Source organism: Panthera pardus, unplaced genomic scaffold, assembly GCF_024362965.1.
Source record: "Panthera pardus isolate Hobbes unplaced genomic scaffold, ASM2436296v1 HiC_scaffold_17, whole genome shotgun sequence".
Classification (NCBI taxonomy): domain Eukaryota; kingdom Metazoa; phylum Chordata; class Mammalia; order Carnivora; family Felidae; genus Panthera; species Panthera pardus.
The window spans coordinates 87,581,488-87,602,283 of NW_026526732.1; the positions used below are offsets into that span (position 1 = coordinate 87,581,488).

Sequence of the window (20,796 nt, forward strand, 5' to 3'; positions counted from 1 at the left end):
TGCATTCTGGGAATTAAATCCTAGTTGTTGTAGTGACTGAATGTATTGATTCTACTTACTAGATATTTTGGGGGACATATAATAATTTTTTTTACTCATTTACTTACCTGTTTATTTCCACAACATTGCTAGAGTGTTATTAAATCATTATTAAATTTATGTCAGATAGGTCTGCTTCTCTTTGGGGTGTGGGTTTGACATCTTTTCCAGATTTAGTAACAAGGTTAGGTTAACTTCAAGGAATAAAATACGCTGCATTCCATCTTTTTTCCTATTATTCTGGAACAATTTATGTAATAGGGGGTAATGTGTTTCATAAAAATTTCAAAGAAGAATTTTCCAGAGATTCTACTGGGCCAAGAAGTCTTTCTTGGGCGATAATCCTTTGAAAATTTTATTCTGGGGGCTGGGGGGTGGTGGAGAGGTCAGTATTGGAGATACTTTATTTCTTGAGAGTCAAGTTTTGCTTTTTTTTAAAGAAAAATCTTCAATTTCGTGAATATTTACTAGCTTAGACCTGTGTTTAGTATTTTTATAATTTACAAAATCTTTCCTCAATTTGTTCTTACAGAATATTATAGCACAGTAATAATCTGCTAGTCTAGAAATATTTGGCATTTTCTAACATAGTTCCTAATCTAGGGGAAAAAGTCTGTTCAGTAACCAAAATAGCTGCCATAAAACTGTAGCACTAAATTTAGAATTTAAATTACACCTAGTTAGTGAATCTTTAATTCTTCGGTATTGATTTTTCTAGTTCATAAGGCTTAAAGCATCAGGCTAAAAGGGCACTAGGAAGACTATCAAAGGGAGACAAAATGACTGCCATGAGGTGACTGCTGACAAAACAAACAACAAGATAGAAAAATCCAAAGTTAAAATAAATAAGTGTTGGTACATGGATAGAATGTTGGTACAGTTCCATGGAAAATTTATTTAAAAGGAAATCTAATACTACGCAAAGTTAAACATATTTGTCTTAGAATGTATTTAAGATTCAATTAATTTAAGCAATTTAAAATATTTTCCAATTCAAAGATTAAATAAAAACTAAATGAAATCTATTAGGAAAATATATTGAGTTGCCATGGGTTATATCAAATAAATATTACCTACCATCCAACCCATGCACACAGACAATAAGATGTACTCCATCTTCAGAACCATCCTCTTCTTCCATGCTAAAATAAGGGACTGAGGATGCCAACAGAGGGATATCACTGTACATGAACCCAGGGAGTTTAAGTTGCTTCAATTCTTCTTTTGCCTGAAGGAAGCTGAACAAAATATAATAAGAGATACTCTTTACTAAGTATCATATTCAGTTTTTAGAACCAAAAAGACAGTATGCTGAATTTAGGGAACTGTAAGAAGAAACCCAGCAGATATTGGGGTTTAAAATAATCAAAATATTTTGGATCGCCTAAATAATTTAGAAATCAGAGAGTAATTTTCTTTGCTATTTTTAGTACATATTCTGCTAAGGTACAATGAATGCTTTAAACGTGAAATCAACTAAGAAAATATTAAGAGTGAAGTTATGCTTCCTACCAAATTTTATATTGTATAGAAAAGCTGGGAGAAATACCAGAAAGATGACAATCTGATGCTTATTCTGTAATCAAAGCTTATCCTCTTTGCTTCTTTTCAATTTTATTTAAATGTAAAATGAGGAGCTGTTCTACAAGTTAACAGGAAGAATGGTAGTTATAACACTTAGATTATTTATATTTTTCCTCTAAAAATACCAATAAAAAGGAACAGAACCAAGAGGGGGACGTGACTAAATATAATTAGTGGTATGCACTCATTTTCAATGAGTGATAAATCTAATCAACTTAGGAACTGCAAACATCAAAAAGTATTAACTAAAATAGTTAATTGTTAAAATAACATTATATCATTTGGACTGAGAAGAAGCTGATGAACCCTACTAAACTGAGTAGGATACACTGGATGAAGACATAAATTGTTTTCATTAATGACTCAGAAAAATTTGAGGTACCCAGAAGGTGATATAACCTTCAGCGTTACAATTCTTTAACAGATCATACCACCTCCCTTGTTTCACTAGCTTTAGGCACTATGTATCTTAATTATATATATCAATCTGAATAATCTGGGAACTTGGAAAATCTATTGTAGACATGTCCAGACCTTTTACTCCAGGGATTATAATTCCAACTGGAATAAGGTAGCAGAGTATTTTGAGAACTAGTGCCATGTTAGTAAACTTATATCCTCAAATTTTTCTGAATACTTTACTGCTCCACGAAATCTCAAGTCTGGAAACCATGGACTTAGCTGAGATAATCTGGGTCTGGTAGGTTTAGGAAGTTTCTACTAACCTTTTGTTCATTATCTAATATTGCCCTTATTTGCTAGATGCACTTATAAAATCTATGCTGTCTGGAAGTTAGTGGGGGAGAAATGAGGTACTGATGAAAGAAAGAGTTTTAACCCCAATTATTCCATACATCTGGCATACATCTGGCATATAAGTACCAATGGAAAATCTGTATCAAAAATGTCTAGCCCACAGAAAAGGACAATCATATGGAGAACTACATGTCTTCTGTCACAGAGTATACGGAGTTCATGTCTCCATTTTAGATAGTTAATCAAAGAAGTACTTTCTGTATTACAGAAACCAGAGAACATGAAATATATATGTTATCAGAGACATACATATATATGTTCTATACGTATATTTAGTAGCACATGCCATTGTGCTCTATTACTTACGCTTGTATTTGAGGTTTTGGTGAGTTGTCATACCAGGAAACTGATGAAGTCAAGTTGTAAGAAGTGCTGCTTGGCTGTTTTGTAATAGCATCAAATTTACTTTTAGAAGAATACTTAACACTACAAGGAGACTCTCGTGGTGCAGATGGGAAGGACAAACAACCAGAAGTACAGACAGCAGGCATATTTATACCATCTTTTAGATAATCACTGTTTAGTTTTTCAGATTTTATAAGTCTTTCTTCTTCTAGTGCATCTCTGTTTGTATAGTGAGCATTTACTTTTTCATCCAAAGCTGAATAATCTGTTTCTTCATAATACCCATTTTGAACCATTTGCTGATCCTGTTCTTCCTCCTCATCCTCTTTACCCTGTTCCTGATGAAGATTACTAATTTCTTTTTCAGAAGTTTTCTTCTGAGGGCTAACTGAGTTGCTATAGCTAACAGCACATGTGTCAGAAATATCCGTACTGCTGTGAGAGCCAAAATAATTTTCCACAAGCCCTTGTTTAACCATATCAGGACTGGCTGAAAAAGGATCACTTGTACCCAGGTGAGTTTCATTTTTAACTGTTTGGGCTTCTGAATTTATTTGTTTGAGATTTAAGGTATCATCATTTTTTCTTTTTACAGTTTCATCTTTTCTAACTTCTGTATTAGTAGAAATGGAACCTGAAACGACACAAGGGGCACCTACACAAACCAGTGTTGAATTTAACGTAATTGGTGTCCCTGCAGAGTTATTAGATTTATCAGGACTCTGGGAGTCTTTACACATAGTGTCCAAGTTAGGTTTGGAGCTGCAACTACTTTTCACATCACAGGAAGTATCTTCATCTGAAAAAACAAATTGTAAAGGGTCTTTAGTGCTTGAATTTATGGAATGTATTGCTATAGTTTCATTGTCCAAATGCCCTGAAAATATGACACTCTGCTGTTGCAAAATAATACTGGACTTTTTACTATCGTCATATTTTGGCAAGTCAACTGTTCCTACGTTTAATACACTTTTGCTATCACTTAGGTGGCATTCAGGCACAACAGGTTTCTTAGAATTTTCATCAGGTGACAGTTCATCATCAGAAGGTAGAGAGTTTATGGATGTCAAAGATGACTGTATTTCACTTAAAGCACTTGTACTCTCAGTACAATGACTTCCTAATGAAAATTTTACATTATAATCAGGTTTCATCAAAACTTGAGGAAATAATCTTTCGTTATTGTAAGGACCTTGCCCTTGCACAGTTTCAAATACATCAGGATTTGGATGTGTTGCAAAAGAACTTGGTTCACTTTCAACACCTGAATCTGAAAATCTAGATGAGGCATATGTGGCATTAATATCTGGTAACTTAATTGTATCTCCACTTACTACAACATGGTATTCTTTTGTAGAAGAAGCAGGTTGGTTACTTCTTAACTTAGCTAATGATTCTCCAATAGAATGGCACTTTGCATCCTGCACAGCTTCCTTTTCAAGTGTTATTTCTATAGATTTAGATTTACCATTAGATTCTAAGGACTCAAAGTTGGGTAGGTGTAAATTATCCACAAATAGTTCATCTGGTCGAAGCTCTGTCCAAGGTCCTATTTTAACAGTTATTTTCTCTCCACTGAAAGGATCCTTATTACAGGGCTTCACTTCAATTGTTCTGACTCCTGCAGATGGGGCTGTTTGATGATCAGGGCAATCGTCAGATGAACTTCTAGATGTCACATTGTGTTCCACTTGTGTAATTTCACTATCGTCCTGGGAGATATCAAGTTTACCTGAAATGGACAAATTTGCACAAAGATTTAGGCTGCCAGAGCTCAAAGGATCAAACAGGTCTGGTTGCATATTTTCAATGTCTGGAGACTTTTGTTCAGTTCTCTCTGTATTAGTTGGCAAAAAGCTAGCTTCCTTTTGACTTGTCTGTCTGATGTAGGTCTTTAGGTCAAAATTATATCCACATATTGTGGGATCCAGACCTTCCTTCTGACTATGTGAAGGATTGCCTTCAAAGCATTTAAAGAGATCATTTGATGCTGTACTTTTCAAGCATTTGTAGCCTACCAAAACCACAGAATCCTTAGAGTTCTGTTTTATTAATTTTTTTGTGTTTTCAGGTTTCATTGTTTTCATGAGCTTAGTAACCTTAACCTTGGATTTATTCGATTCTTCGTTCTTTCCTTTTAGAGATTTTGTTAGCTGCTTTTCACCTTCTGTATACCAAAAACTGGAGGCACCAGCAGGTTTGACTTTCAACTCTGGGCTAGAAAGTCCAGCTATAGAGCTTTCTTCAGTCTCATATTTATCCATTCTATTGGACTCTGATCTCTGAAGATTCTGAATTCCCATCCAGGGTGCATCTAAGTCTTTTATCCAAAGAAAAAAAGATTCAGATTTAAAACAACGTGTACGAACTCACATGATTTAAGACTATGTTTACTGACTATAACCTTCTAATATCCTCAAAGATAAATAAAACTAGAGGGGAAAAAGGGTCCCACACCAAGGAATGGTATTATATATCTTATGAAGAATATACTGAAAATGACACACACAACTTAGACAGTTTAGATTATACTTACCTTCAATAACTGAATCTAAATACCTATCTTCAAAGATTATAGGTAATGAATTGAGATCTCCATCTAGTTCACTACATTCAATAGGTAGAGGTGGAAGAGAACTGCAGAAGGAAGTATTTTTGATAGCGGTGCACATCTGTAGATGACTCTGAGCACTGAAAAATATTTCTTTAAGTCAGAGTGTAATTAAAAAATATTATACTCAATTCCACTTTATAGACACCACCCTTTCTCTCACCATTCTCATCTGCCCCTTTCCTAAAGATATAACCTCCTAATGAAAGAGTTCTGTAGTCAGAGATAGAAACTGGTACAGTGAACATTATGGTTTGTTGACAATTATGGACTTACAAAATTATGGTTTGTTGATAAACTATTTAATTTCTATTATATTCTTCTATATTTTTAAATGTCATTTCTTTTATCTATGCTTGATGTGCAAATTTACTGATTTGCTGAGAATAGCATACAGGAGAAATGTCAAAAGCTCAAATGCCTACTAATAACTTGGTGATACTATTGAAAAAAATGTATTCCATGGCTACTGCTATACTTAACATATGTTTGTGAATATAATTAACAACTATTAAAAACAAGGTGTATAACTTTTAATACAAAATGCTTTTTTAAAAACCTTTTCTTATGGAAAATTTCAAACATATCAAAGTAAATAGAATAGTATAATAAACCCTGTCACTCAACTTCAGCAATTAACATTTTGCTTTTCTTGTCTATATACCTGCACTCACTGCCCACCCCCATACTCCATTATTATAGTTTTTATGAGGTATAACTCACACGCTTTGAAATATACAAATCTTAGCTGTATGATTTTGACAAATGGATACACGATACAGAATATTTCCATCTACTCTGAGAGTTCTCTCATGTCTTTCTAGTCAAACACCTAGCCCAAGTCAACAAGACAACCACTGTTCTGACTTTTTTCACCTTAGTTTTTGCTTGTTCCATATTTACTCTTTATGTCTGACTTCTTCACTCAGCGTAATGTCCTCAAAATATTCTTTAAAGCCAAAGAAAATCAGATCTAAATATACTCAGTAGGAAAAATGAAAGGCATCTATTCTGGATATTTTAGCTGTAGATCATTTTCATAAAAAAAGGCAGTGTCAGATCACTTGTGAAAATCTGTAATTTATATATTACAGATGTTAAGAGATTCTTACCTGCAGATATAAAGATATAAGATGGAAAAATGGAAGGCTGGAGCCAGAGCTGTTTAGGACTACCAAGGTTATAATAGGTCTGATATGGGAGCGATGAGAATAGGGCGTATGCTTCTTTATGTAAGGTATGGGTCTTTGGTAAAGTTATTCATAGAATTAAACCAAATTTGTTTAAATAGGGAATTTCTGAACTTTAAATTCTCCTAATTTCTTCTATTGTAAATACCATATATTTGGTGTGAAAAACTTTGAGACAGAGATCTCAAGAGGAGGTATAATCCTTTAAACTATGGGTCTGTGCTACTCACTGAAGTTCCTGGTATGCAATGGCTGCTTCTCTTGGATGTTCAAAACAGAAGAATGCTTCAGAAAATCTGCGTACCTGAAAAAAATCCAAAAGGGTATATGAATAAAATGGCATGATTTACAAGGTCAATCAATGGTAGAAAAAGAAACTTCCCTCCATTAGGCCTTCTATAACCACCCCTATACAAGAATTAATTTCCCTCCTCAATGTTGCTAAAGTACTGTATTTTGGTACTGCATGAAATAAGAGAAACAATAAATATAGAGTGAGAAGTTTAGGTTTACATTATGGATCCATGATCTATCCTCCTCGAAGACAAAGATTTAGTTTGTCTTATTCACCATTAGATCCCAGTACCAAGAACAGTGTCCAACACATGGAAAAAAAATCAAAGAATCAGCCAGCATTTACACCATGCTATATGCCAGTTATGCAAGTATATGCTGAACGATAGCCAGCTGAACTAACTGACCAACTTACTGGCATTGTGACTCCAGGACATTTCACCTTTGAGCCTCAGATGACTCATTTTCAAATTTCTCCTAATACCCTGTTCTACATTTTAGGTTATTGTGAAGAATAAACAAGGTAACATGTGACAGCAGTTTGTGGTCTGGTAAGTGTATATAAATAAAAGCTATTATAACTGCCATTATAACATTTATCATATTTTTCCTTAAAATACTTAGTATACATGAATTGTTTCTGCTACCAATGTGTAGTGTTCTTTAGAGTATGAACTATGTTTTGATGATCTTTTTTTTGTTTTGTTTTTTTTTGTTTTTGTTTTGATGATCTTGGTTACCTCCAAACATTTATCTTGGTATGTTTTAGAAGTACTTGGTAAATGTTGGTCGAATCTAACTGAATACTTCCTTCATCATTGTTGTATTTAGACCCTTTCATTTCTAATTGTTCAAGAAAAGGCTCTATCAGCTATCAGAGGAATACGAAGCAATAGTAAAGAGATGGAAAAGATGTTTTGTTTGGAAGGTACAGGGAAGAGAGACAAATTACAATACATCCTGAGATTATATTATAGCTAAGATTCTTTTCTAAAAGGGAATATGATTTAAGGTTCTTTGATTTTCAACATAAAGTAAAATGGAGATATATTTTACTTGTCATCAACACTTAGCCAGCTAAATTTCTGACTTACTAAACTTGCTTCCGTAAGTAGATGAGACTGGGTCTTTAGAGGAAGAAGTCAGGGAGTGAGTTAAGGAGAGATGGATGTGAGGCATCTGTAAGAAGAATGTGGTTTGTGTTTTTACTTTCAGATACTGTCCAATTGTCTCTTCTTTCTCTCCAACACTAAGGGAAAGATGAAGAAAGGGTTCAGCCTGCCTGTCTATCTATGAGAGATGTTTTCCCCTGAGGGTTGTAAAATGTGAAGAAATGCAGCCTGAAGCCATCTGGATTCCTGCAGTTGTTGCTGGACCTACAAAACTGGCTAGTTGGTTTTCCTTCTCTCCTTATCTGCTCTGATCTGACAATAATAACTATCATTTCTTGATAGCATTCTACCTACCAGGCTCCATGCTAAGCATTTTATTTTCATTCTGTAGTGACCATAAATGAAGTGAGTATGTCTTCATTTAATAAGTGAGGAAACAGGGACAAAGAGGTGAATTACTTGGCCAAGATAACATAGCTACTCATTGATAAATATGGGATTCAAATAAAGATTTAAGAAATTCCAGATCTTTGCGTCAAACCACTTATCTCTTCCCTTCTACACAATGGCTCCCTATTAAGAGAAAGCCTTTCCTTCCTTCTATGTACCCACACAAAATTCTTTATCTAATTTTCCCCTGCCATAATTTTGTGCTATGGCAATGTGTAATAAATAACCCTATTCAATGTACTGTGTGGCTAGAACTAAGGTATGACTGCCACCTGATGGCAGCACTACTTAATTTGGTGCAAAAGACATACATAGAAAAATATTAAATTTACAAATTCAAACCTAGGATGAGTAATATATATTTACTACTTTGGTATATATGCTTGTAACACAAATTTTGTGTATGTACCCTAATTTTAAAAAATTCACTTAGTTGGCAATATCAACTATTTAAAATTTAGCAAACAGCTAGGATGTTAAAAAAAGCTTCTCAACATTCAAAATGGGTATTTATCAATGTTTTACAGAACTAAGTGTTAATGTATCTGTGTTCACTCTAACATACTGCTTAAATTGCTAAATAATATTTATTACAGCATAAATTTATAACATAAATTTATTATAGTATAATAATATATTACAAATAGCATTTGTATAAAATGACTAGCATATAAAATCATAGTATTTATTATAGTACTTATAATAAATAACATGTATTATTAACATAATTATAATACATTAATAATATATTTATGATAATAATTTTATACATGCCTATCCAGGTAATATTTGAATCCTGAATGCAGGATTTCAATATCAGATAGATCATATTACCTATGCTACCTTGAAGAAAACAGTCACCTCACACGTTTACTAAACAAAAATTCTTTCTTCTTTTTTTTTTTTTTTAACATTTATTCACCTTTGAGAGACACATAGAGCACAAGTGGGGCAGGGGCAGGGGCAGAGAGAGAGGGAGACACAGAATCCGAAGCAGGCTCCAGGCTCTAAGCTGTCAGCACAGAGCCCAAAGCGGGGCCCAAACCCATGAAACGTGAGATCATGACCTGAGCTGAAGTCAGATGCTCAACCAACTGAGCCACCCAGGTGCCCCAAATTCTTAAGACTGTACTCATAGTAGGATACTTTAAAGATCCCTTTATGCACAATGCTGATTTATGGTCACTACCAGATATAACTTAATTGGTTTATGTCCTTTTCTTTTTTTTTTTTAAATATTGATTTATTTTGAGAGAGAGAGCAGGGGAGAGGTAAAGGGGGGCAGGGAGAGAGAGAGAGGGAGAGAGGGAGAGAGGGAGAGAGAGAGAGAGAGAGAGAGAGAGAGAATGAATCCCAAGCAGGCTCTGTGCAGTCAGTGCAGAGCCTGATGCAGGGCTCGAACCCATGAACCATGATATCATGACCTGAACTGAAACCAAGAGTCAGTCACTTAACTGGCTGAGCCACCCAGGCACCCCAACTTATTTACTTTTCAATCCACAGCATGTGAAAAAAGCAAATGAGACAAAGGAAAAAGGAGAACAGAATATACATAAATGTACATAAGTATACTAGGCAGTTATGAGAGCTTGATACTGAAACAAAAAGGCCCTGCTTTAAAAGCATAAAACATAAACCTATAACATTCCCATAAAAAGCAGACAAAATAAATTAAAATTAATATAATTTGGAACCCTTTAATGGAGGATCTAACATCCAAACATTTTCATTGTATTCATTCATTCATTCATTCATTTTTAATGTTTATTTTTTATTTTTTTATTATTATTTTTTTATTTATTTTTGGGACAGAGAGAGACAGAGCATGAACGGGGGAGGGGCAGAGAGAGAGGGAGACACAGAATCGGAAACAGGCTCCAGGCTCCGAGCCATCAGCCCAGAGCCTGACGCGGGGCTCGAACTCACGGACCGCGAGATCGTGACCTGGCTGAAGTCGGACGCTTAACCGACTGCGCCACCCAGGCGCCCCTAATGTTTATTTTTTGAAAGAGAGAGTGACAGAGAGACAGAGAGAGATGGAGTGTGAGTGGGGGAGGGGCAGAAAGACAGGGAGACACAGAATCAGAAGCAGGCTCCAGCACAGAGCCCGATGTGGGGCTTGAACCCACAAACTGTGAGATCATGACCTGAGTTGAAGTCGGACACTTAACCGTGAGCCATCCAGGCACCTCTAGACATTTTTAATAGCATGAAACACCGGTGTATTAAACCCTTGAGCACACAATGTAAACCAAAATCTGAGCAAGATTTTTTAAAATAAAAATTTACCAGCTGATTTTAAATTTACATAAAAATGCAAGGGATCTGAAAGAGACAGAACAATCTGAAAGAGAAGAAAAACAAAATTGGACAATGTACAACTACAGGACAATCAAGTTAGGGTGGTATTCATATAAAGATATATAAGAGATCAATGAAACAGAAAAGAAGGCCAAGAAATAGATTCAACTTATCAGTCAACTGAGTCTCAACAAAGATGCTAAGGCAATTCAATAAAAGAAAGTCTTTTCGGGGAACCTGGTGGCTCAGCTGGTTGAGTGACTGACTTCAGCTTAGGTCATGATCTTCTGGTTCCTGAGTTGGAGCCTCACATTGAGCTCGCTACTGTCAGCCTGTCAGTGCAGAGCTGGCCTCAGATCCTCTGTCTCCCTCTCTCTGCCCCTCCCCTGCTTGCGCTCTCCCCAAAACAAACAAACAAACAAACAAACAAACAAACAAACAAACAGACAGACAGACAGAAAGGCTTTTCAAATAATGGTGCTAGAATTGTAAATGGAATGTTTTCTTAATTTCTCTTTCTGCTATTTTGCTATTAGTGTATGGAGATGCAATAGATTTCTATATATTAATTTTTGTCTCCTGTGATTTTACTGAATTCATTTATTACTTATAATAGTTTTTTGGTAGAAAAACTCTTTAGAGTTTTCTTTAAAAAAATTTTTTTTTTTTTTTTTTACATCTATTCACTTCTGAGAGACAGAGTGTGAGCGAGGGAGAGACAAAGAGAGGAAGACACAGAATCTGAAGCAGACTCTAGGCTCTGAGCTGTCAGCACAGAGCCCAACGCGGGGCTTGGACCCATAAACCATGAGATCATGACCTGAGCCAAAGTTGGACGCTCAACTGACTGAGCCGCTGAGGGGACCCTAGAGTTTTCTTTATATATTATTATGTCATTGGCAAATAGTGACAGATTTACTTCTTCACTACCACTTTGAATGCCTTTTATTTCCTTTTCTTGTCTTATAGTTATGGCCAGGACTTCCTGTATGATGTTTAATAAAAATGGGGAGAGTTGATATCCTTGTCTTGTTCCTGATCATAGAGGAAAAGCTTTGTCTTTCACTACTCAGCATGATATTAGCTGTGTTGTTTTTTTTTTTTAATATGTCACCTTTATTATGTTAAGGTATGTTCTCTCTAACCCACTTTGTTGAGAGTTTTTATCATGCATGGATGTTAAATTTTGTTAAATGCTTTTTCTATGTCTGTTAAGATTATTTGGTTTTTATCCTGTCTTGTTAAAGTGATATATCACACTGATTGACTTATGAATATTGAACCATTCTTACATCCCTGGAATAAATCCCAGGGACAGCAGTGACTGATACTGTTAGTGTATTGTTAAATTTGGTTTGCTAATATTTTGCTGAGGATTTTTGCAAGTATGTTCTTTAGGAATACTGGCCTTTAGTTTTCTTTCTTTATAGTGTCTTTGGTTTTGGTATCAGAGTAATACTGTCCTCACAGAAGGAGTCTGGAAGTTCTTCTATTTTCTGGAATAGTTGGAGAAAAATAGGTATTAACTCTGTGTTAGATTTGTGGTAGAATTCCTGTGAAGCCTGGACTTTTATTTGTTGGGAGTTTTTTTAATTACTGATTCAATTTCATTACTACTGATGGATCTGTTCAAATTTTCTATTTCTTCCTGATTCAGTTATGGAAAATTCTAAGAATTTACCCATTTCTTTTAGGTTGTCCAATTTGTTGGCATATAGTTTTTCATAGTTCTGTTATAATCCTTTGTATTTCTATGGTATCGGTTGTTATTTCTCCTCTTTCATTTCTGATTTTATTTACTTGAGTCCTTTTTTCTTTATGAGTCTAGCTAAAGGTTTATTAATTTTATTTTTTCAAAGAACCAGCTCTCGATTTCATTGGTCTTTTCTATTACTTTTTAGTCTCAATTTATTTTCACTCTATTATTTCAACTTCTACTATCTCTGGATTTCTTTTTCTAGTTCCTCTCGGTATAAGGTTAGAATGTACAATTGCGCCAAGAAGGATAAAATACCTAGGAATAAATTTAACCAAGAGATCAAAGACTTGTACTCTGAAAACTATAGTAACTGATGAAAGAAACTGAAGAAAATACAAACAAATGGAAAGCTATTCCATGCTCATGGATGGGAAGAATTAATATTGTTAAAATGTCCATACTACTGAGAGCAATTGATAGATTCAATGCAATTCCTATTAAAATAACAACAGTTTTTTCCACAGAACTAAAACAAACATCCTAAATTTGTATGGAACCACAACAGATCCCCAATAGCCAAAGCAATGTTGAAAAAGAACAAAACTGCGGATACCACAATCTCAGATTTCAAGATATGCTACAAACCTAGAGTAGTTGAAACTGTATGACACTGGTATAAAAATAGACACACAGATCAACAAAATAGGATAGAGAGCCCAGAAATAAACCCAATCTTATACTTTCAATCTATGACAAAAGAGGCAAGAATATACAATGGGAAAAGACAGTCTCTTTAATAAACGGTGCTGGGAAAACTGGACAGCTACATGCAAGAAGATAAATTTGGGCCATGTGCTTACAACAAACACAAAGGTAATATAAAGTCCTAAATGTGAGAACTGAAACCGTGAAACTCCTAAAAACACAGGCAGTAATTTCTTGGGACATTGGCCCTAGCAACACATTTATGGATATGGCTCCTTAAGGAAGGGAAACAAAAGCAAAATTAAACTTTTGGGACTACATCAAACTAAAAAACTTTTGCACAGTGAAGGAAACCATCAATGAAACAAAAAGGCAACCTATTAAATCGAAGAAGATATTTGCAAATAATATATCTAATAAAGGGTTAATATCCAAAAATACAAAGAACCTACACAATTTAAAACACACAAAAACCCAAATAATGCAATTAAAAATGTGCAGAGGACCTGAACAGACATTTTTCCAAAGAAAATATACAGATGGCCAAGAGACACATGAAAAGATACTCAACATCACTAATCATTAGGGAAATGCAAATGAAAACCACAATGAACTACTACCTCACACCAATCAAAATAGCTAGTATCTAAAAGCCAAGTATTGGAGAGGATATGAAGAAAAGATAACCCTTGTACACTGATGGTAGAAATTTAAGTTGGTACAACCACTGTGGAAATTAGTATAATCACTACTGGGTAGTGGAATTTACCCAAAGAAAACGAAAACAATAATTCAAAAATATATATTCACCCCTATGTTTATTGCAGCATTATTTCATTAGCCAAGATATGGAAGCAATTAAAGCATCCATCCACAGGTAAATGAGTAAAGATGTGGGATATATATATAATGAAATACTACTTAGCCATAAAAAGAATGAAACCTTGCCACTTGCAACAACATGGATGGACCTAGAGAGTATTATGCCATGAAGTAAGTCAGAGAAAGACAAATACCATATGATTTCACTTACTGTGGGATCTAAAAGACAAAACAAAAAAACATAAACAGACTCATCAATACAGAGAACTGGTAGTGGCCAGAGAGGATGGGGTTCAAGGGATGAACTAAATAGGTGAAGGGGATTAAGAGGCACAAACTTCCAGTTATAAAATAAATTAAGACATGGAGTTGAAAAGTATGTCATAGGGAATGTAGTCAATAATATTGCAGTAACAGTATATGGTGACAGATGGCAACTACACTTATCAATGTTGAGCAGTAAGTAATGTATAGAATTGTCAAGTCACTATGTTGTACACCTGAAACTAATATAACACTGTATGTCAACTACACCTCCATGATAAAATTTTTTTAAATGGTGCTGGAACAACTTAATAGACTAAAAAAAAATGGATCTTGGGGCATCAATTGGTAGAGCATGCAACTCTCAGTCATGAGGTTCTGAGTTCAAGCCTCACATGGGGCATGAAGCCTACTTAAAAAAAAAAAAAAAAAAAGAGAGAGAAAATGGATATTGACCTCTACCTTAAATCACGTTCAAAAGTTAATTCAAGACAGACAATGGACTTTAATGTAAAAGATGTATTTCTAATACACCTAGAGGCAAACAAAGGATAGTATTTTCATGACCTTGGGATAGGCAAAAATTTCTTAGGGCACAAAAATCACCAAAATCAAAAGAAAAAAAAAAAAAAGAGAGACTGGGTTTAAACAAGTATTTTCATCTACATGCACTATCAACAAAATGAAAATACAAGCCCCAGACTAAAGAAAAAATTTTAATACATATATTTGACAATGTACTTATAACAAGAATATATAAATACTCCTAAATAGGTAAACAATAAAAAACAACCTAATTTAACACTATACAAAACTGAATTCAAAATAAAAAATCTCATTATTATTAGTCATCAGAGAAATGCAAAATAAAACCATACTGAAATACTACTTCACACCTATTGTTGTGGTAAAATCAAAGACTGAAAATACCAAATAATGCAAGGATATAAGCAACTGGAACTCTCATATATTGATGGTGGAGTTTAAAACTGTATGGCTGTTTTGGAAAAAAATGATTAGCAGTTTTCATAAAGTTAAAGATAAATCTACTCTAAGATCACACAATTCCATTCCTATATATTTATATAACTGAAATAAAAACCTAAGTTCACAAAAAGAATTGTTAGTTTCTTTATTCATAATAGCCAAAAAATGAAAACAAATAACAGGACAACAGATACTGAATACTGCTCAGCAACAAAAAACAAAAGAATGAACTACTGATATACACAAAGCATGAGTCAATCTAAAAATGGGTGAAGCAAGTCAGATGCAGAAAGAGTACATATTGTATTACTGAATCTGTATGTCTTTAAGTATAGATAAAATTAAACTGTGGTTATAGAAATCAGAAGAGGGATTGCTTATGGGATGTGGGAACAAAATGAAAAGCAGCACAAGGTAATTTCCTGAAGTAACAGAAATGTCCTATATATTGACTGGTGTGTTAGTGACATGGGGTGAACAGATTTGTCAAAACTCATTTGATCATACACTTGAAATTTGTGCATTTCACTGATTTAAACTTGACTTCAATAAAATAAAAATAAACCCTCACTACTTGATGTAATACATATATTCTAACACTTGGTAGACTGTCACAATAAAATCCATGTTCTACTCTTCTCATATCCTCATCTATCTGTTGGATATGTCGTTTATACAATCTATTGTGTTTCACTGACACTGGGAGTTGGTCTACTGGCCTCTGTCACTTCAATCAATGGCAAACATGAGTTGCTGAGTTTCCTAGATCATATAACTCTTACCTCTCTAGAACCTTTAAGATCTCAAGAACACTGAGTTCAACTCAATCATAATCCTCACTGTTGTCCAAGTGTTTTGAGATATAGCCCCTTTTGGATCCATGTATAATAATGCCTTCATAGGAAATTTTATCCCAAGTCATTTGTGTAATACTAAATTTTTTTTCATTAGTTTCATAGTTTCATAAATTTGTGATCACTATAACAATATTTTGTGTTGGTTTTTAGAAAATCTTTACAAAATTCGTTTAAACTGATATTCAACACTTGCCAGTGTAAAGTTCAATCCCAGCAATCTTTGCTCCCTTTTTTACTGATCTTATCAGGTGTACATATCTTTGACTCCCTTTTTTACTGATCTTATCAGGTAACCTGTAAAATCATTTAAAACACTGTCATGGCCTAAGGTGTTTTAAGCTAACATGCCTTCTCTAAACAGTCTCTAAATAGTGATAAGAACTTTAGTGATCTATTCCCTGAGCATTTTGTTTTGGAATGCTCTTTAACGTCATTTAAGAAACTCTATCTTTTACTTGCCACCATGTTTCATACAACCTTAATCTCTGACTTTATTTCCTTTTATATTGAAGACAATAAATTTTTTCTCTTACTTTATGTTCAAAATAAAGTTGAGAGAGCACTCAATAATATGTTTATAAGGGCTTAAATAGAAAGGAAATCTTTCTTTTTTTACAGGATACCTTTCTTTGGGAGAGGGGAACCTCACCTTACATTAAAAGCATATGTGACAATATTGATTAGAGATAATAAAATTTATTCCTTTTCATGTTTTTCTCCAGTTAAGTGGTTAAACAGAAGAGGCAGAGATTATATTTTATGCCTGGTTTTAAAAAATATGTTACCAATGATAATTCAAGAAGCTTGTATTAGTATTTATAAAATTTAGATCTCTTGAATGTAAAGTTTCTGTGCTAATAAGCCTCTATGAGGACTATATATATTATGTATATATACATACACACACAGACATATATTCATACATATATATACAGACATACATACATAGATATTAGGCATGAAAATCTAACTGTAACATAGATATATACATTAAGGAAATTTAAATTAAAAAACCCATTTTTCCCTTGCTATGTGGATTTTCTCCAACTGTATGTAATAAATGAATGATTCCAAGAAAATTTTATTGGTAGGACTCCTAACGATAACACTTTCTTTCAATTAAAAAAAGGGTTAAATTATATTGTTTAAAAATTTTACTACGAAAATAACTGCTGAATATATTGGCCTTAATTTATAAGACCCTTTTATTAAAAAAATTAGTTTAGGACTTTTTTTCCTGTCCTGATGCCCTGTGTATAAAGAGACACTATCAAGAGAGTAAAAAAGGCAATCCATAAATAGAAGAAAATATTTGAAAATAATATGTCTGATAATGGTCTAGTTTCCAGAATATATAAAGAACTCCTGAAACTCAATTAACAAAAGGCAACCAATTAAAAAATGGGCAAAGGACTTTGAATACACATTTCTCAAATATACAAATGGCCAACAAGCACACAAAAAGATACTCAGTATCATTAGTCATTAGTGAAATGCCAATCAAAGCCACAGTGAAATACCACTGTGCAACCCAGTAGGTTGGCCACAATAAAAATAACAAATCTTGCCCTACTCAAGATTTAAAAGAGCCGAGCCCCAGACATGGAAAGCAAAGGTAGCAGCACTATCAACAATAGCCCAATTATGAAAAGAGCCCAAATGTTTACTGAATGATGAATGGATAACGAAGATGTAGTATACATATACAATGGAATATTACTTGGAGAAATAATATTACTCTTTTCAAAAAGAAGGAAATCTTGCCATTTGCAACAATGTGGATGGAACTGGAAGGTATTAAGCTAAGTGAAATAAGTCAGTCAGAGAAAGATAAATATATGATTTCACTCATATGTGGAATTTAAGAAACAAAACAGATGAACATAGGGGAAGGGAAGGGAAAATAAGAGAAAAACAGAGAGGAAGGCAAACCATAAGAGACTCTTAAACACAGAAAACTGAGGGTTGCTGGAGGGGTGTTAGGTGGGGAGATGGGTTAGTTGGGGGATGGACATTAAGGAGGGCACTTGTTGGGATGAGCACTGGGTATTTTATGTAAGTGATGAATCACTAAATTCTACTCCTGAAACCATTATTACGCTATCTATTAACTAACTTGGATTTAAATAAAATTAAAAAAAAAAGGGAATGTAGGACGGATATATGCTACAACATGAATGAATGAAGCGAAAGAAACCAAACACAAAAGTCATATATTGCACGATTACCTTTATATGAAACATCCAGAATGAATAAATCAGACTAGTGTTCGCTAGAGAACGGGGGGAGGAGGAAATGGGGAGTGACTGTTTAATGGGTATGGGGTTTCCTTTTGGGGTGTTTAAACTGTATTGTAATCAGGCAGAGGTGATGGTTGTACAATATTGTGAATGTATTAAATGCTACTAAGTTGTACATGTGACATGGTTATGTAAATTTTATGTAAAAAAAGAAAACTAAACTAATCTAAACCCATCTCTTCAAAAATTCAGTCTCAGACAAGAGTTACCTATAGCCATTATATTACATATAACCTATGCTTTTGACTATTCTCTTTTTGTGGTGCTGTCAATAAATGATGCTTTGATTTTCTAGCTATTATATCATCTGTGGTATGTTTAGTGTTCCACAGGATTTTTTATAATCCCAGGGAATAAATGCAAATGGCACTTTCTCTTTACATCAACTGGGAAAAAAAATACAAAATCATATTTTGCATTAGAAAGTGATCACTGAAAATTATGTTTGAGACTGTGTTTCTTTTTATTTTTAAAATATGAATAGCATAGCACACCAGCATCAGAATGAATGGTATTCCAAAGTTACAAGTCTGGACTATTTTGTTTGAAGTCTTAATTTACCTCATTTTTGATATTTTAAAAACGCATGGGAAACAGATGAAACATAAAAATATCAGATCTGCATCTACTGCAAGGGTTTGCATCTCCTCTCTATCATGTACAAGCTGTGTGACTTTGGCCAAGTTATTTCATTTTTCTAAATTCTTTTGTAAAATGAGTATCATAAAGTATTTACTTTACGGCATTTTGATTAAATTAGTTAACATTTGTAAGCCAACTCATGCCTGGAAGATAATAATTGTTATACATACTTTGTTAAGTAAAAATACATGAATAAATTATTATGGTCCTGAACATTCTACGGAGAAAAAAAAAAAAAACAACAACCCAAACTTTACATTTCTAAGAGCACAACAATGTATTCTATCTAACCAGAAAGAAAAAATAGCTCTCTCTCCAATTTTAAGATGAATCCTTTGGCTTCTAGTCATTGGTTATGGGAGAACCACTAAATATGCAACTACAAGGTAGAAGAGATGTTACTCAAAGAAAATAGGGTTATGGGAGCAAAGGTGGGCACAACTCTGAATAAAACATAGATGCCAAACAGGGCACAGAAATTTGCATATGAGGATGTCCAATGAAGATTTCTTTAAAAAATATTAAAGACTACTTTTTTAGAGCAGTTTTAGGTTCACACTAAAATTGACAGGAGGGGAGCCTGGGTGGCTCAAGTTGGTTAAGTGTCCAACTCTTGATTTCAGCTCAAGTCATGACCTCATGGTTCCTGAGATCAAGCCCTGCTTTGGGCTCTACAGTGGAGAGCCCAAAGTGGAGCCTGCTTGGGCTTCTCTCTCTCCCTCTCTCTCTCTGATCCTCCCCTGTTCACGCTTGCTCACATGTGTATGCACGCTCTCTCCCTCTCTCCCAAAATAAATCAACTTTAACAAATTCAGAGGAATATACAGAGATCAATGAAAATTCTTAAAACTTCCCTAATTCTGACAATTGTATACTTTGAAATACTATTTTACGAAGGCTTATAAAGCAAATTATTTTCATTTTACAGTCTAAGGAAAGGCTCGTTAAATGAAGAGTTTAAATGAGTAATAGCAAAGAATATTAAGTAATCAAACAGCAAAAACATTACATCAACTTGGATTTCTTTGCTTTAGGTTAGGATCATAAATATCAGTGCATATTGAGTAAAGCCATGTTTACCACATGTTCTGCTTCCACACAAGATTACTAAGCTCAAAATTATTTTCTTCTTGACCAAGGAATTCTTTCCCATTTTCTGCACCTCCATAAGACATACTTCATTAATCCAAAAATATATAAAACAAGGTTAAATCCGCTTTGGTATCCTATTTGATAGGGTTGCACCAGACATACTTAAATTGAAAAATTATTTGTTGCTTACCTAAAATTCAGATGTAACTAGGCATCCTATATTTTTATTTGCTATATCTGGCAATTCTACAAAACAGGACATTGAAATACAAATAATTTTTTTTAGTGTAAGTATTTCCCAAATACTGCATACTAAAAGTTATACTAAAAGTTATTCATTGCTTACCTAAATTAAAATTTAATCAGGTACTCTGTATTTTATCTGTCAACTCAAGGTATTTATTTAGTAGGACAGAAGTAAAGATTTATTCAAGTTGTCCCTGAAAGAATGCCAGATCAACTGTTATTCTGTCTTACTTCAGCAGCCCTAACAAGAGCTTGTTCAGGGCAGAATACAAGTCTGCAATGCTAGGACAAAGTACAAAGCACACAACATGGCTCTCCAAACCTGTAAATGGCATATGTTGATCTCAACACTGGACTTAACAATTCTAGGCACAAGCTACAATACACATTAAATATGGCATCTCTGATGGTATAATGGGAAGCACTGTAACACAAGAGGC

At 34.0% G+C, this 20,796-nt stretch overlaps 1 protein-coding gene across 14 annotated transcripts in view; it reads right to left on the reverse strand.

Moving 5' to 3' along the window:
* Positions 1 to 20,796, reverse strand: part of FAM135A (family with sequence similarity 135 member A) — a 120,474-nt gene that overhangs the window by 18,399 nt on the left and 81,279 nt on the right. For 9 of the 14 annotated variants that reach the window (XM_019417663.2, XM_053904762.1, XM_053904763.1 and 6 more), the window contains 4 exons: positions 6,816 to 6,889; positions 5,321 to 5,475; positions 2,746 to 5,104; positions 1,117 to 1,277 (listed from right to left, as the gene is read on the reverse strand). In XM_019417663.2, the coding sequence (XP_019273208.1) occupies positions 1,117 to 1,277; positions 2,746 to 5,104; positions 5,321 to 5,475; positions 6,816 to 6,889 (2,749 nt within the window). The remainder of the gene's footprint in view (positions 1 to 1,116; positions 1,278 to 2,745; positions 5,105 to 5,320; positions 5,476 to 6,815; positions 6,890 to 20,796) is intronic. The other 5 variants (XM_019417674.2, XM_019417672.2, XM_019417667.2 and 2 more) reach the window with 3 other exon arrangements.